The 15,891-nt window shown below is 41.3% G+C and overlaps 2 protein-coding genes across 3 annotated transcripts in view; one reads left to right on the top strand and one right to left on the bottom strand.

Annotated features, from left to right (window-relative positions):
- The first annotated feature begins 2,138 nt into the window (after window positions 1–2,138).
- On the top strand, window positions 2,139–15,865 carry LOC117386527 (solute carrier family 2, facilitated glucose transporter member 4-like). 2 transcript variants are annotated; one of them, XM_033983930.2, is made up of 11 exons: window positions 2,139–2,324; window positions 3,213–3,308; window positions 5,661–5,821; window positions 7,137–7,261; window positions 7,736–7,851; window positions 7,926–8,088; window positions 9,867–10,054; window positions 10,965–11,069; window positions 12,076–12,177; window positions 12,247–12,450; window positions 13,427–15,865. In XM_033983930.2, the coding sequence occupies exons 1-11, from the start codon at window positions 2,292–2,294 to the stop codon at window positions 13,667–13,669; spliced, it is 1,536 nt and encodes a 511-aa protein (XP_033839821.1). In that variant the 5' UTR covers window positions 2,139–2,291; the 3' UTR covers window positions 13,670–15,865. The 2 variants fall into 2 exon arrangements, with proteins under 2 accessions (XP_033839821.1, XP_033839820.1); XM_033983929.2 differs by having other exon boundaries at window positions 12,076–12,450.
- The window catches only part of elp5 (elongator acetyltransferase complex subunit 5), a 35,345-nt gene continuing 32,069 nt past the window's right edge, over window positions 12,616–15,891 (bottom strand). Inside the window, exon 9 of the mRNA XM_033983771.2 lies at window positions 12,616–12,625. The gene's annotated coding sequence lies outside the window, so the exon portion shown is untranslated. The remainder of the gene's footprint in view (window positions 12,626–15,891) is intronic.

Here is a 15,891-nt window from a genome sequence, read left to right as displayed (position 1 = left end):
TGACGTCATACTCCCACGTCGAGGGCAGCAAACATATTTACATACGGATTATATTGTACTTTGCCATGAAATATCCAAGTGGTAAAAGCACAAATGTTGAACCTGATCGTTTAATTTAGTGACTAGACCCTAGAATGTGCCACATTACAACAAAAAAAGTGCATTTTAACAATATTAACTCCATCTGTGTTAAACTTTATTGGCCTGTAGAATGTTGTGATGTCATCTGAAACACACTAATATGATTACTAGAAAAGCAGACCCTCTTTTAAAGCTGACCTACGTAACTTTCCAGGTGGAAGCTCTCAGTGGAGATGTTGGTTTGCAAGAAATACTCCACAGTACGGCATTAAATGATCTGTTTCCATGCAGATGCCAATAAACCAAGTAGATGTGAACGCTCGTATAAACAAAGCACGTTTTTCAAGGTGGTTTTTTTTTTTCAGTATTGAGGTTCAAACCCTTGTAATGGATCAACACAAGACAGAAGTTTAAAGCCATACGGTGCAACATTCCAGGCAAACCAATAACCTCTCCATGGAAAGTTACATATTGCACATTTTAAAAGAAGTTTAAGAATAAATGTATGCTTTCTTGTATCTTTATCTCTCATTTTAATTATAATTAGCCAACATATTACGTCTCTACACAGACTAATTGAAGGATAATGACATTTCCCCTGTGCCGTGCTGATAATCCTGTGTTGACTTTTACAGGATGTGTCTTTTGCAGTGGTCATGCTGTGCACACCTGTCACAATCACATGAGTTTATCCACCAGCTCACCCCCCGTCAGGTCAGGAAGTGTAGGACATATTTACATGGGCTGTTTCAGATATGGGGAGGTCAGTCAAACGCACAAAGTCACGGCTTGGACTCCACGTTTCCTGTCAAATCTACATCTTTCAGTTTCATAGAAGGAGCTGGCAGGGCTGGAGCTGGACTTGGACTTCCTTCTGCTGATAACTTTACAATAAAACCCTTCAAACCCCATGTTTTTTGTTGTCTTTTGTGTTTTCTTTTATGCCCCATTGTGTTTTTAGCTGCGCTCAACAGTTACTACATGTGAAATAGCATCAGAGTAACGTTAAAACTATATTGGTAGAGTTACACGCCTGATGGGATTAGGTTTCTTCTACATTTAGTCCTACGCTCACACATGACCAGGCTGGGGGCCCTTGGCTTAAAAGTGAAGAGTGTCAAGTTCGGCCCCTCCTGTTATTTTTCCCCAGTGTCCCAAAAGGATTCGGTGTTGAGAGAGTGGAGCGTCTCTAAGGCCGGGGAATTGTTAAATCCATGTATTTATAGTGTACATGTCTCCACAGACTCACTTTCTTTGTCTCTTGACGGCGCCCCCTACGTTCCAACTACATATTACACTTACACAGACCCAGACCCTGTTAACCAAAGTGCCATCCAAAGATAGAGTCCACCTGTTGCCTTTGGAGGACTGGCTTTGTTTGTTGGGGGTGCAGTTGGGGAGCATTGTGACCCCGCTGGTATGTGATTTAATATAGAAGGAGGGTGGAGGATGGTGGAGGGTGTGTGGAGGGTGGAGGGTCTGGAGGGTGGGGGCAGACGGCCGTGGTGAGTCATACTGTGTCGCGTGGACCGTGTTGACCGGGGTTCGTCTGAGGTCCATCATACAAATGAAGGAGTCATGTAACATAAGACGTCGACTCTAGATGTTTGTAAATAAAAGGTTGAGCTTTTTTTTTTCTATAATTTTCTCCCTGTAAATCAAACCTGACATTGTTTTTGTCAGATGCCCTTCCTGACAAACATCTGTGACACTTTTTACACTCTGTCAGGTTTGGGGATGGAAGATTTGCCAAGTGGCTGTTACAATTTACGTTTTTACATGTTTAAACTCATGATTATATTTAATAGTAATATTTTAAACGTGGCCATGTACGACGTGACATGACGCAGAATCCACGCGCTGTTAATCTGCAGTGAACAAAATTGATCCCACGAAAATCCTTTTGGTCCGAGCTGCATTTTCACACTTGAAGCCCTGTGTCAGCTGATCTACACTTCTTACACCTTCAGCTCTGAAACAGGATCTCCAGATCAGCCCCTCGGCCCCTCTGAGCGCGTCCATTACGCACGTGGGGGGTGTTACGTCCCGGACAGACGCACGAGTCAAACTTTAAACACCCGCAGCTCTCACGCCGCGCTGGTCCTCTGAGCTCTTTGTTTTTGGCGTCTCCAGCTCTGTCTTTACGCGCTGTGACTGGGACTGTCGTTGTTGGAGTCTCCGTTCGTGGCTGAAGGAGCCGCTCAAACGTCATGCCCGCCGGCTTTCAGCAACTCGGAGCGGAGGTAAGTGTGTTTGTTTTGTTTGTATATTTTGAGCTTTATTATAATTATGGTATTTTCGTTTAAATATTATTAGTTTTACCAAAGATGAGCCGTCATCTGTCACTGTTTCCATGCGGGGTGTTTTTACGCACGACTTTACGCACGAGACGTAAAATGATGTAAAAGAAAATATTAATAAAAAAATTAAAAAAAACTTTAATTAAAAAAAAAGATCTATATTCCTGTTAATAATAGTACAGTTTTATCAGCCATAATGTGTTGTACATTAGACAGACTGAGCCTGGAGTCTCCAGTGACCTTGTCCAGCTCAACGCCTCAGTTTTTACAGTTGAGTGACTGGTTCCTCCAGCTCCAGACTCTGTCCTCCAAATGTCATTTCAGTGACATAAGTAAATATATGTTTGTTTTTCAAATCAGCTTTTATTCAGAGCGGGGTGGGGCTTTACTGTTGACACAAACTGCAGTTTATCTCAGATTCATTTGTTCAGCAAAAATGAAACTCATTACACATGTAGAAAATATATTTTATACATTATAGTTCACATGTGGCCCCTGAATTCTCAGCCTTGACTGTGCTAAAACTTAAACGATCGAACGTCCCATTATCCAAATGTAAAAAGTGATATAACGTTGGTAACTTTACTGTCGCCTCCTGAGGCTCCAGGTGAGTCTCTGTTATGAAACGGCTCCATACGCTGCCAGCAGAAAAGACCTGTTCTCCCAAAGGTCACAGCGTCTGTCAGTGTGGAGACAGGTGCCAGGGCCAGTGGGAAATTCGGGGGGAAGCTAAAGTTAAAGTTCACAGTGGCCTTTAGTATTGAGTTATATTTAGTGCATATGATTAAGTGCATATATTTACCACACATGTAAAGGTCTTTCTGTGCTCAGACAGTGACTGGAACTCTTGCTCTGTCGGTCTTCACCGCCGTCCTCGGGTCTCTGGAGTTTGGATACAACATTGGAGTCATCAACGCCCCCCAGAAGGTACCGTCCCACCACAGAGCAATGTAAACTCTGCCGTGTCAGATGGCTTACACCTCACACCGTGACATTTACCACCACAACACAGTACGTCCACGACATTCTGAGTGTGGCTCTGTTTAGAAAATAAACTCTGAGCAGAAACAGGCCGGATTGTGGCTGTGACGTCGCAGTGACACGTGCAGAGTCACAGCCACAGGCCAGCCAGATGTTTAGAAGAATCAATAATAAAACTTGTGTCTGTGCCTCTGTGAGAGTCATTCACGCTCTGAGGTAAACTACACCTGCAGTCACAGCGCAACTTAACCTTCTTTTGCCAAACGTGACAGTTCTGGTGTCGTTTTAGTCACAGTCACAGTGAGGACGATGTCAGTGTGACGTTCACTCGCCCAAATCCTGCGTCTCATGCCCTGGAAATGTAAAGAGAGGGTCAAGTTATGATCTTTATGGTTTATGTTATGATCTTTATGGTTGTTTATGGTTTATATTATGATCTTTATGGTTGTTTATGGTTTATATTATGATCTTTATGGTTGTTTATGGTTTATGTTATGATCAGGTGAGCTTCTGCTGACGGGCCTTGAGGCGTTAGGGCATCTGCGGGTAACAACACGACCTTTGACCTGGACCTACAAACATACAATACACACACAGTTTACACTGTTAGAGACAATACGACACGAGATGGAACGATGCTCTGGTTCATCTAAAGACACATGTTTATCTGGTTTGGAGCAGTAAACGTCACATATGTTCTCCTACAGATGAACACTGTTGTTGTGTCCTTCAGCAAGACACTTAACCCCCCGTGTGTGTGTGTGTGTGTGTGTGTGAATGTGTGAGTAGTTCCTTCATGTAAAACACTTTGAGCCCTGAAGGTGGAAAAGTGCTGTATAAAAACATCACATTTACTGTATACATCATTATTTTACATGTTTTTAAAAAGAAACATTCTCTGTTCAAACCTTCAGAACGAACCGTCTGCTGCTTTTCTTTGTTTGTCTTTTCATTTTTGCTTTTTCACTGCAGCAAAATTAATAATTTACAATGTTTGTATTGTAGAAAAAAGTTCATTTTTTTAGCCCTGGAGTCAAAATGTGTCAATAAATAAATAAATAAAAAGCACGTCCAGGTCTGTGGGCGGAGACAGTAGTTCAGTTTGTAGAGTTTGTCCTCTGATCTGAAGGTTGCCGGTTCAAATCCCGACATAAACATCACTGGTTGAACATCTCAGTGTCTCTCCACCTCCTCCTGCCTCATAAAGAGCTTTTTTTACTGATGGTTTGATAAATCTTTTAATTTGAATGTGCAAACTTTGTCGCCAACAACACAACCGTCAAACTAAAATAATTTACACACATTAGAGGAAGAAATATACAATAAAAGACATAAAATAAGACATGAAAATTACAAACACATACCTCACTGCCTGATCCAAACACTAACACACTTTGAATAACCTAATTTTATTATTTATTTTTACTGTTTTTATTTGAAATGTAGAACAAACAAAAGAAGAAAAATATGGTAATTAAAAACAAATTATAATTAAAAAAATATAAATAAACAAATTAATAATAATAATAATAATAATAATAATAATAATAATAATAATAATAATAATAATAATAATATATAACAGAACTGAATACCTGCACATACACATATATATACACACTCTATACACACATTTATATTTATACAGTTCTACAGGAGCAGGACTGTCTCAGAATTTATCTATTATTAAAATAATCAATAAAAGGCTGTCTGGTGGTATAAAAAAGCTCTTGTTTGTTTGTTTCTGAGAATAGTTTGTGAGAATATAAGTTTTTCTAGTTTTCAGTGTTGCATTATGTCTCTCAGAAAGTTTTGGTGAGTTTGGCGTTTTTGTTTTTTCCAGTTCAATAAAGTTACACGTCTGACCCACAGTGTAACGTATCTCAGGACGTTCTTTTGTTTATTATTAAGGAACATTTACAGTCCAGAAAGTGACGTCATTGGGTCCATTGGAAGCTGAGTTTTGAGGATCACAGTTAGAGTCTGGAATATTCTCCCAAAACTGTATCCACAGAGTCCACCCCGGGAACATCCAGACGAGTCTCTGATAAACTTAATTTTAACTTTTATATATTTGGACACGCCGCACTTCTGCTGCTAAACCAGGCGGTCAAGAGGAACCGAACAAAACAACAACAATAAAACACTAAAATATTGTAACGTTATTTGTCCTTAACCCTCCTCACCTCAAACACATCTGATCAAACGATGGCGGAGACTCGTTTATGACTCATTTAACGGCTCATAAAGTCGACGTTACACACTTAAATAAAAGTTTCATGTGTGTGTTTTGCGCAGATCATCGAGGCAGATTACAATGCCACGTGGATCCATCGATACGGCGAGCACATCCCCGCCGCGACCCTCACCTCGCTGTGGTCCATCTCCGTCGCCATCTTCTCCATCGGGGGCATGCTCTCCTCCTTCTGTGTGGGCTTCGTCTCCGAGTGGCTGGGGAGGTAAGACGATACAGTCAGTGCGTTTTCTGAGAGTGTGACGCTAACTGTAGGCACTGCTCTGTCTGAACATCTCAACAGGATCATGAACATTCGCATTGAACACCTGAAAACGTGCTGTTCAAACACATTTTGGAGTTTTTCTTGCGTTTTTCAAGTTGTCTCATGTGTGTGTATTGTGTCTCCGTGGTAACTGCTGAACATTCCACCATAGACATGCATGTAGAGGTCGTGAGTTTGATTCCTGGATTGTTTCTCCGGTGGGTTTTGTTGGAGCGACGTGGTTTCACTGTTCCAAAAACATGTGCTGCAGAATTCGCCGTTTGCAGTCTGATTAAGGGCTTTTTAAGAATAAAAAATAAACAAAATGAGCTGTTTGCGTAGAGTTTCCATGTTTTCTGCCGCGTGTCGTTGTTGTTTTCTTGGATTTCTTGATTATTTCTTGGTTCAGACTTTCTCTCTACTGGTTTTGTTTAGTGACAAACTCAGACGTGGAGAGTAACTAAGTACAAAAATAAAGGTCCCCAGAAAAATACACTGCCTGGCCCAAAGAAAAAAAGTCCTACACTCTAATATTTGGTTGTTCCGCCTTTAGTTCTGGTCATTCGCTGTGACATTGTCTTGATTTCGCTTCTGCAACGTCACAGATTTATTTCCATCCAGTGTTGCATTTGTTTTTCACCTGTTGTGCTGGTGACGGTCGAGTCTGACGCTGCACAAAGCTTCTCCAGCACATCCCAAAGATTCTCAATGGGGTTAAGGTCTGGACTCTGTGGTGATGTTTCCCTCTGAACAATCTGAGCCGTGTAGATTCGTTATAACCGGCTGATCGGCCTCGTTAGGCTCAGATCTGGGGCGTTCCTAAAGACCCTTTCCGCTGTAATGTGAGCAGAGCTGAACCTGGACACCAGCCACCGCTCCACCGCTCCACTGAAAGAGGATCCAGAGGGAGCGGCGGGTCAGGGCGGACAGGGCCGAGGAGGGACCCTGAGGACAAGGACGCAGGCGGACTCTGACGTCGCCCTGACCTTCACCGCAGCGTGTTTCCAATCATCACTTTCAGTACAGTACTACACGTGTATAAGACCTGCAGCACGCGCTCTACGACTTTAAACAAGCCACGACATGGACTTAAATCTCACTGTTTGACTCTGAGGCGTCAAATAATCAAGGACAGGTGAAAGGAGGCTGCCATCTAGTGGTGAAATACCTGCGTTTCTTTTGTAGACCTGTAAAACTCAAAGTGTCGTCCTGTCGCTGTGTCTCTGCTCAGGTTCTTCACTCACACACAGACGTATATGTGTGTGTTTGTTTTCAGGAGGAAAGCCATGCTCATAAACAATCTGTTCGCTTTCATTGGGGGGAGTCTGATGGGGCTGTCCAAACTGTGCCGTTCGTTTGAAATGATGATTTTGGGCCGTTTCATCATCGGTGCCTTTTGTGGTGAGTTCAGTTCACTTTATAAACTATTACACTGCTCTAATCTGTGTTCTAATGTTGTTTCCTTGTCACAAAAAGACCTGGAGTTGTGTTTTGTCTTCTCTCAAACAGAAAACGCTCTGTTCCACCTTGTGATGTCATCATGTGGCGATACAGGAAGTGCTAAACTGCATAAATCTTCATTTCTAGAATCATTTGGATCATTTCAGCCAGTTTTTTGCAGGTAAAAGGAGCTGTTAGCTTGAAAACTACCACTTCATGACATCACAAGGTGGAACGTCGCATTTTGAGCTTTGGAGATGTTACAGACTAATAATAAATTGTTAGTCAAACATGTGTGAATGAAACAAAACACAACTCCAGGTCTGTTTTTGATGCGCTAACAACATTAGAACATGACGTAACCTTCACAAGAGTCAGTTTTGTGTGATACAGGACGTTTAAACTGTTTTTATTCTAACGTTGTGTTGTTTTTAGGCCTGTCGTCTGGTCTGACCCCCATGTACGTTGGTGAAATTGCTCCTACGAGTTTACGAGGGGCACTGGGCACGTTACACCAGCTGGCTATAGTCACAGGTATTCTCTTAGCACAGGTATGGCTGCTCTCCCTCATCATCATCACGTTTGGTTGTGTTAAACGTGTATTTGAACCGTGTTTGTTGCTCAGATCTTAGGTCTGGAGTCGCTGTTGGGCAGTGCGGAGCTGTGGCCGGTGCTTCTGGGTCTGACTGTCGTTCCGACTGTTTTACAAATGACACTTTTACCTTTTTGTCCTGAGAGTCCCAGGTTCCTGTACATCGTGCGCTGTCAGGAGCATCACGCCAAGAGCGGTGAGAACTCGACACAAAAGTGCACAACAGCATGCTAGCTCACGCACTGTGTCTAAACAACTCATTAAAATTCTAATGGATTCATGCAAAGACTAGCCAATTATTTTTATATGTAGATTATTTCAGTTTGTGATGTTTTAATATGTTTATGTCTCAAAATTAGCATTAGCATTAGCATTTTCACGATAAATACTATATTGACCATACACTGTTTATGTAAATGGACAGAGCTAACCTGCTAGCTGCCACGTTCCAAACAGGAAGTGATCATGTGCGCACTTCCTGCTCCATTGACTCTGGCTCCAATTCACTTTCTATTGAAAAACTGTGTCCTCTCTCTGTCTCTGCTGCTTCAGACTCGTCATTTTGGTCTTAAATGTTCGTATTAACCCTCTACATGATCCTGGGGTTTAATTTATTTTGAGTTATTTTGACTTTATTTTAATTTTGTTTTGTTTTTTCTGTTAGTTATTTAAATTTTTATTTTTTTTGTTGTTACTTTTTTAGTTTATTTTCTTTCTCTTTTTTTTGGTTATTTTGATTTTTTTTTTGTTTTTTTAGTTATTGTGAGTTGGGGTTTTGTTTTTGTTTTGTTTTTATTTTGAGGTTTATTTTAGTTATTTTTATTATATTTTTTGTTACTTTTTGTTGATTTTCTTTATTTTTTTAGTTATTTTGTTGTTTTTTTTGTTTGTTGTTTTAGTTATTGTGAGTTGGGGTTTTGTTTTTTCTTTTTTTTTCTTTTTTTTGTTATTTTGACTTTATTTTTTGTCTTTTGAAAAACTGTCTCTTCTCTGTCTCTGCTGCTTCAGACTCATTCTGGTCTTAAATGTTCGTATTAACCCTCTACATGATCCTGGGGTTTTTATTTCACTATTGTGTCTGTAAATCAAGACATGAACATTAATAACAGACAAATCAGACGCCTTCTTTCCCCGAGGTCGCTCCTTTTAGCGTAAAGTGAACAGGAGCCAGAGTTGATGCACGTTAGCTATGTCCATTTATATCAACAGTCTATGTTCTGCACAGAGACACTTCCACAGGTGCATATTTCCAGTTGTAAAAAGCACAAATCTTGTTTATTCAAAGTATTTTTTCACTGCTCAGAGAAAAGCAGGTCGGGCTCACACTTTGCTTGAAACAATTTTCAAGGACTTTTCAGGTTTTTAATTATGTAACCATGATGTTTTCCCGCTATTTGTGCTAAAGATGAGTGCGATTAATTACTCTCCAAGGTAAACAAATCAAACACACAACCTGTCAAATGTTTGGACTCTTTCGTTCAGTTCTAAATCAGTTCTTTTTTTTTCTAAATTTTTACCACTTTCTACAACAGAAGACATCAAATATATGAAGTCAGATAGAAGAGAAGATAGATAGAATATAGAATTACGTATGTATGTATGAATTCACTTATTTTCATACCCGTTGCTTTGTGGTTTGATCACATTGTACTTAAACACAGATCACCTGTGTCAAAGCTCAAATGAGACGCAGAACGGGAGATTTTGCACCAAACATACTTCATTTCCTGCAGTTTCTTTGGTTTCAGAGGCTTTTCAAAATCTCAACTGCTCGTAAACTTATCCAGTAGCACAGTACGGCAAAGGAGGAGACGTTTTCAAGGACAAAACAGAGATTTTCCAGGACATTTGACCCTTTTTTTTACTCAAACAAGCCCGTTATTTTCAAGGTTTTCCAGGTTTTCCATGACCTGTGGAAACCCTGCATGCTCCAACATGTGTGTGTGTCTTTGCTGACGCTGTTTGGTGGTCCAGGCCTGAGGAGGCTGACCGGGAGGCAGGAGGTGGGCGACATGTTGGCGGAGATGAAGGAGGAGAAGAGGAGGATGGACATGGAGAGGAAGGTGTCCATTCTGGAGCTGTTCCGTTCTCCTCTGTACAGACAGCCCATGGTCATCGCCATCATGCTGCAGCTCTCACAGCAGCTGTCCGGAGTCAACGCGGTGAGTCACAGAAAACAGACAGCTGGGTTCAACTTTGTTTCTTTTTATTTAGTAAACACCAGTATTTACAACATGGAATGTGTATTTACAAGAGAGAAAGGAACATTAAGTGTAAATACAAAAGTGTGAGAGGAGACAGAGGTTTGTGCTTAGGTCCTGCTCAAAGTGAAGACGGGACAGTGGAGATAATAATAATGATGATAATCACTGAAACAAATTAAAATACTCATAATAAACACATTCATATACACACACACACACACACACCACAGACGGACATTTAAGACCAAAATGACGAGTCTGACAGCAGCAGTGACAGAGAGAGGAGACAGTTTTACAATAGAAAGTGAATTGGAGCCAGAGTCAATCCATGAAACAGTCTATGACACACACACACACACACACACACACACACACAGACACACGCATAGATCCATAGAACAGTGTGTATTGCATTAAAATAATCCTTCTTCTTACCCTCGTCCTGTCTACACAATTATATTTATTTATTCTTTCCATTTGTTTTGTTTCGATTTTGTTATGTTCAGAAAAACTGTACAAAAGATGGACTATTTTTACACTTTTTACTTATAATTCAGTCTACAAATGTTTGTAACACTCTGCTCGCCCTGTGCACATGGAAAACTTTGCCTTAAAGCTGCACTATGTAACTTTTCTGTCGTCTGCTTGTCTCCATGGAGATGTCCTTTCTTTGCCTGGAATGTGTCAAACAAATACATTAATTTTACTCATGTTTTTTAGCTATAGAAAGATAGACAACTTTAATGCCATACTGTGAAATATTCTAGGTAAATTAATAAAAATAACATCTCCATGGAGACAAGCAAATAGTGGACTGCCCCCCTCCACCTGAAAAGTTACAAAGTGCACCTTTAACTTGTCTGTGCAGATTTTCTACTACTCCACCAGCATCTTCATCACAGCCGGAGTCCAGAGCCCCGTGTACGCCACCATCGGAGCGGGCGTGGTCAACTGCGCCTTCACCGTGGTCTCGGTCAGTGACACGCACACGCTTACCTGGTGATGTCATCAGACGGGTTCAGTACTATCTATTTTTACCCGTACGAGTAAAGATAGAGTATCAAAGTGCGATTCTGTTACTGTTTAACGTCATTATCAAAGAGCAAACAACATGGCGGCGTTTTCTTCGGCTCAAAATGGGTCAAGTTTGATTTGGCAGGTCAAGAGATATCAGTAAGATTTAACACGAAACACGAACACTGATTTTTACTGCGCCGGACCAGGTTTGAGCACAGAGTGAGAGGCTAGCAGATGTAACGGCTAATCTGGAGACGATTTCCATATTAGCAATTCAATCAAACCTGTTGCTAACGCTAACAGGAGCGACCTCGGGGAAAGAAGACGCCTGATTTGTCTGTTATTAATGTTCACATCTTGATTTACAGACACAATAGTGAAATAAAAACCCCAGGATCATGTAGAGCGAGTTAATACGCTATTAATCCTGTTTGAAAGCGGCGGCTAGCAGGTTAGCTATGTCCATTTATATAAACAGTCAGAATGTTCATGTAATAGAATCAAATATCGAATCTAATAGTTTAAAGCTCCTGTATCACACAAAACTGATTCTTGTAGCTTTAATCCATGTTAGAATGTTGTTAGCGCATCAAAAACAGACCTGGAGTTGTGTTTTGTTTCATTCTGTCTGTATCTCCAAAGCTCAAAACGCTCTGTTCCACCTTGTGATGTCATCAAGTGGTAGTTTTCAAATTAACTCCTCCTTTTACCTTTAGTTCAGTCGAGATAAGTGGCAACTCCAGAGGCTGAAATGATCCAAATGATTCTAGAAATGAAGGTGTGTGGAGTTTAAAAACACAGTGGAGCACTTCCTGTATCGCCACACGATGACATCACAAGGTGGAACAGAGCGTTTTCAGCCTTAAAGTGCAGGGTTTGTGTGTTAAACATGTGTGAATGAAACAAAAACACACAACTCCAGGTCTGTTTGTGGAGTTGAAGTAACGCTCTTCACGTTCCAGCTCTTCTTGGTCGAGCGAATGGGACGCCGGACGCTGCACATGCTGGGACTGTCCGGCATGTGCGTCTGTGCCATCGTCATGACGGTCGCTCTGGCTCTGCTGGTCAGTACCTCCGCCTGTCTGTGCCTCCGTCAGCTCCGTCTGTGCTCACTGACACCGTGTCTTTGGCAGGAGAGCGTTCCCTGGATGAGTTACATCTGCATGCTCGCCATCTTTGGGTTCGTGGCGTTCTTCGAGGTGGGTCCAGGGCCTATCCCGTGGTTCTTTGTGGCGGAGCTGTTCTCGCAGGGTCCCAGGCCGGCTGCCATGGCCGTCGCCGGATGTTCCAACTGGACGGCCAACTTCATCATTGGGATGGGATTCCCGTATGTGGCTGTAAGTGTTTGTTTGTTTTTTTTAAGATTTAAATCGTGTGTTGCCAGGTTCAGCTGAAATTCTGCTCATTTTATATTATTTTACTGACGATGGGGATAGATTATTTTATATTTTACTTATGATCTGCATTATTGGGACAGCAGTGGCTCAGTTGGTAGAGCGTTTGTCCACTGATCTGAAGGTTGGAGGTTCAAATCCACTGACCCACAGGTTGATGATGCAATTATCAGCTTTATTTTTTACATTATTCTCCATGTTTTTGTCTGTAAAACCCCTCACCACACACTTTATACACTTTTCTCACACAGGCGTTAACATTTTCTCACATTTCTCCCTCATTTAAACATTCTCAAAGTTCAAACCTTTGTAGATTTAAAAACATAAGCACAGTATTATACAACGAAACCAAATACTACACCGTACTGTGAATAAAAATGATGCTTTTAGAAATACTGTAAAAAATTAAGTTTTAATGTTCAGCCTACGAGGTTGGACACATAAGAAATGATTAATAGTGACTCACGTGTATTTCACAGTTCCTCTGACCCCGCCTCTTCCTCTGACTCCGCCTCTTCGCCCTGGCGTCGCTGTAATGTCTCGTAATGTTCTTTTTCCTGCAGTCACTGATCCTCAAAGCTAAAGCCGACTCCACCCACATCTGTCTCGTTGCAGTTTTAACCCTTTTTTCAACCCTTTTTGTTCAGCTGTCATATCTTTACGTTATTTTCCTCCCTCTATGTGACAAACCGAAGATTCATTTATTCCGTAACGGCGCCCCCTACAGCCGCGGAATGGTCTACAGTCCAACAGCCAATCAGGACGCAGAACACAATGGACAATCATACGCGATATAGTGATGGACAACTGTATAAACATCTATTTTCTTTTTTGCAATAGAATAAAATCATTAAAAACATCTTGATACTAACGCCGTCCAGTTTCCTCTGACCAAATCCTGTTGTTTGTTTTTTCCCAGAATGCCGCGGGGGCCTACGTGTTCCTGATTTTCGCAGCGCTCCTGCTTTTCTTCCTCATCTTCACATTTTTCCGTGTGCCAGAGACGAGAGGAAAGACATTTGACCAAATCGCCTCGAACTTCCACTCGTCCACCAGGAGAGTCAGTCTGGACATCGGCCTGGACATGGACATGGACACAGACGGGGAGATCGAAAAGGACAGCACGGAACTGGACTATTTGGGGGACACCAGCAACCACTGAAGAGATTACGGCCCTGTTTCACAAAGCGCTGAGTTTTTACGTCCTGACTCGGGCTTTTCCGACTCCGACTGGGTCAACTCAGAGTTTACGGTTTCATAAATGTCACTGGAGCGGGGTTAGGTCACTCTGAGTTTGTTCACTTTGAGTTTAGCTGAAGAGAAAAGCCAGAAAAGAGGATTCACCATGGCAACGGTAAACCAGAGGAGGCGGCCATTTTAGAGAGACAGGAAGTCATGTGACCAGGACAGGAAGTCATGTGACCAGGACAGATTAGACTGAGGTTTGAGATTAAAATGGGATGTTAAATGATGCATTAAACACATGATTTATTTATTTTTCCATTTACTTTTGTCGCTTATTAAATACTATTTCAAAACTTAAAATGATATTACACTTAAAGGTTTGACATATATGTGAGTATGTGGAGTAAAAACAAACTGTACTTTTATACGTGACATTGAATATAATTATTAAAAGGCCCATATCTGTTCTAATGTTGTTTCCTCGTCACAAACAAACCTGTATATTTAGGCTGAGTTCTTCTCTCAAACTGAAAACACTCTGTTCCACCTTGTGATGTCATCGTGTGGTGATACAGGAAGTGCTCCACTGTGTTTTTAAACTCCACACACCTTCATTTCTAGAATCATTTGGATCATTTCAGGCCTGGAGTTGCTAATCTCTACTGAACTAAAGGTAAAAGTAGGAGGAATTAACTTGAAAACTACCACTTGATGACATCACAAGGTGGAACAGAGCATTTTGAGCTTTCGGAGATGTAACAGACTAATAACAAAGTGTGACTCAAACATGTGTGAATGAAACAAAACACAACTCCAGTGTGAGTTTTTGAGGAGGAAACAGCGTTAGAACATGGATTAAACCTCACAAGAGTCAGTTTTGCGTCATACAGGACCTTTAAACTATTTGTTTGATATAAAATGAATTTAACTAATTGAAGAAATCATCATGAGCAGTGAGTTGTGTTATATTATAAATCCCAAGTTAAATCCTCACCTTAAAGTTTAAACCTTATTTTAACTGCTCCTACGTCTGTGAATGAGGAAGTGAATGGACCAATCAGAGCTCTACTTCTGGAGCACTGACTGACCAATCAGAGTGCTCCTTTAGCAGACTCTGGTTAAACTCGGGGTTAGATGAATCAAACACGCTCTGGATCAGGTTTAGGGTCACAGAGCATGTTTCCGTGGTGACAGACTCGGGGTTGCGTTGCCGTGGTGACAGACTCCGGGTTGCGTTTCCGCGGTGACAGACTCCGGGTTGCGTTGCCGTGGTGACAGACTCCGGGTTGCGTTGCCGCGGTGACAGACTCAGGCTTTAGCTTCACTCTCTCTGTGAAACTGGACTTGAGTCTTTTCAGGGTTTAACAAAGTCCGAGTTCGGTCTAAACCTGCTTCTTGAAACAGGGCCAGTATTTTCTGACCGACGCTGTGGAAACGATTTCGCCGAAGCAGAAGGAAACGCAAAACTATAAGAGGATGTTCACGGCCGAGGTTCTGATGTGAGTTATTCCAGGGCGATGACTGCGTTGACTTTGATTCCTGCACTTTATTTACAAAAGCGCCACGATAAAAACATGGGTGTGCGTCTACTCCATGGTGACAAAAATAATGAGATGGGAACAGTGTGAGGTTTTCCTGAGTCATGATTGGTGAATGAGTTTTCAAATGTTTTAATAGGAAAAATATGATGGATTTCGTTGTTTTAGGTAGTATTCTTGTCTTGTATTTTAACACGTTGTCAGAACCCAAGGCCTGGAAATGTTGTACTTTGAGGTCGAGGTGGGTGATACTTGACGCAACAATGGATTTTGTTCAGAATATTACAAAAACGTGCCTGCAAAAGTAAATCTTACACCGTTTTTTTTGGAAGAATTTCAGTTACATACCTGCTAAAACATCAGATTTGAATTTCTCTTTTACCGTTAATGATCGTGTAGATGTTTAAGTATCTCCCACCTCAATCCAGACGCATTTCTGACCGATGATTATTGCACAACAGAAGTTCCGTGTACTTTTTATCCTTGTATATACTGTATTTCGCATGGTAGCAGAACCCTTTTATTAGCGTTCAGTGTGTTGCCAGGTGTGCACAACCATTTCCTTCATTTGTGATCATGTTTTTCCAAACCAAATTTTGAATATATGAAATAAATGCTTTATTTAACTGTAAAAACGTGGAGTGTGATGTTTTGTTTTTTT

The sequence above is a fragment of the Periophthalmus magnuspinnatus genome, chromosome 18 (assembly GCF_009829125.3).
Source record: "Periophthalmus magnuspinnatus isolate fPerMag1 chromosome 18, fPerMag1.2.pri, whole genome shotgun sequence".
NCBI classification, from domain to species: domain Eukaryota; kingdom Metazoa; phylum Chordata; class Actinopteri; order Gobiiformes; family Gobiidae; genus Periophthalmus; species Periophthalmus magnuspinnatus.
This window is presented reverse-complemented; position numbering and strand designations above follow the sequence as displayed.

What these genes read in the sequence shown, in the direction of transcription:
- LOC117386527 (XM_033983929.2), top strand. Translation starts at nt 2,292, where the DNA reads ATGCCCGCCGGCTTTCAGCAACTCGGAGCGGAG. An exon ending in CATCATCGGTGCCTTTTGTG is followed by an intron (nt 7,262 to 7,735) that starts GTGAGTTCAGTT and finishes TGTTGTTTTTAG; the next exon opens with GCCTGTCGTCTGGTCTGACC. An exon ending in CAGGTATTCTCTTAGCACAG is followed by an intron (nt 7,852 to 7,925) that starts GTATGGCTGCTC and finishes TTTGTTGCTCAG; the next exon opens with ATCTTAGGTCTGGAGTCGCT.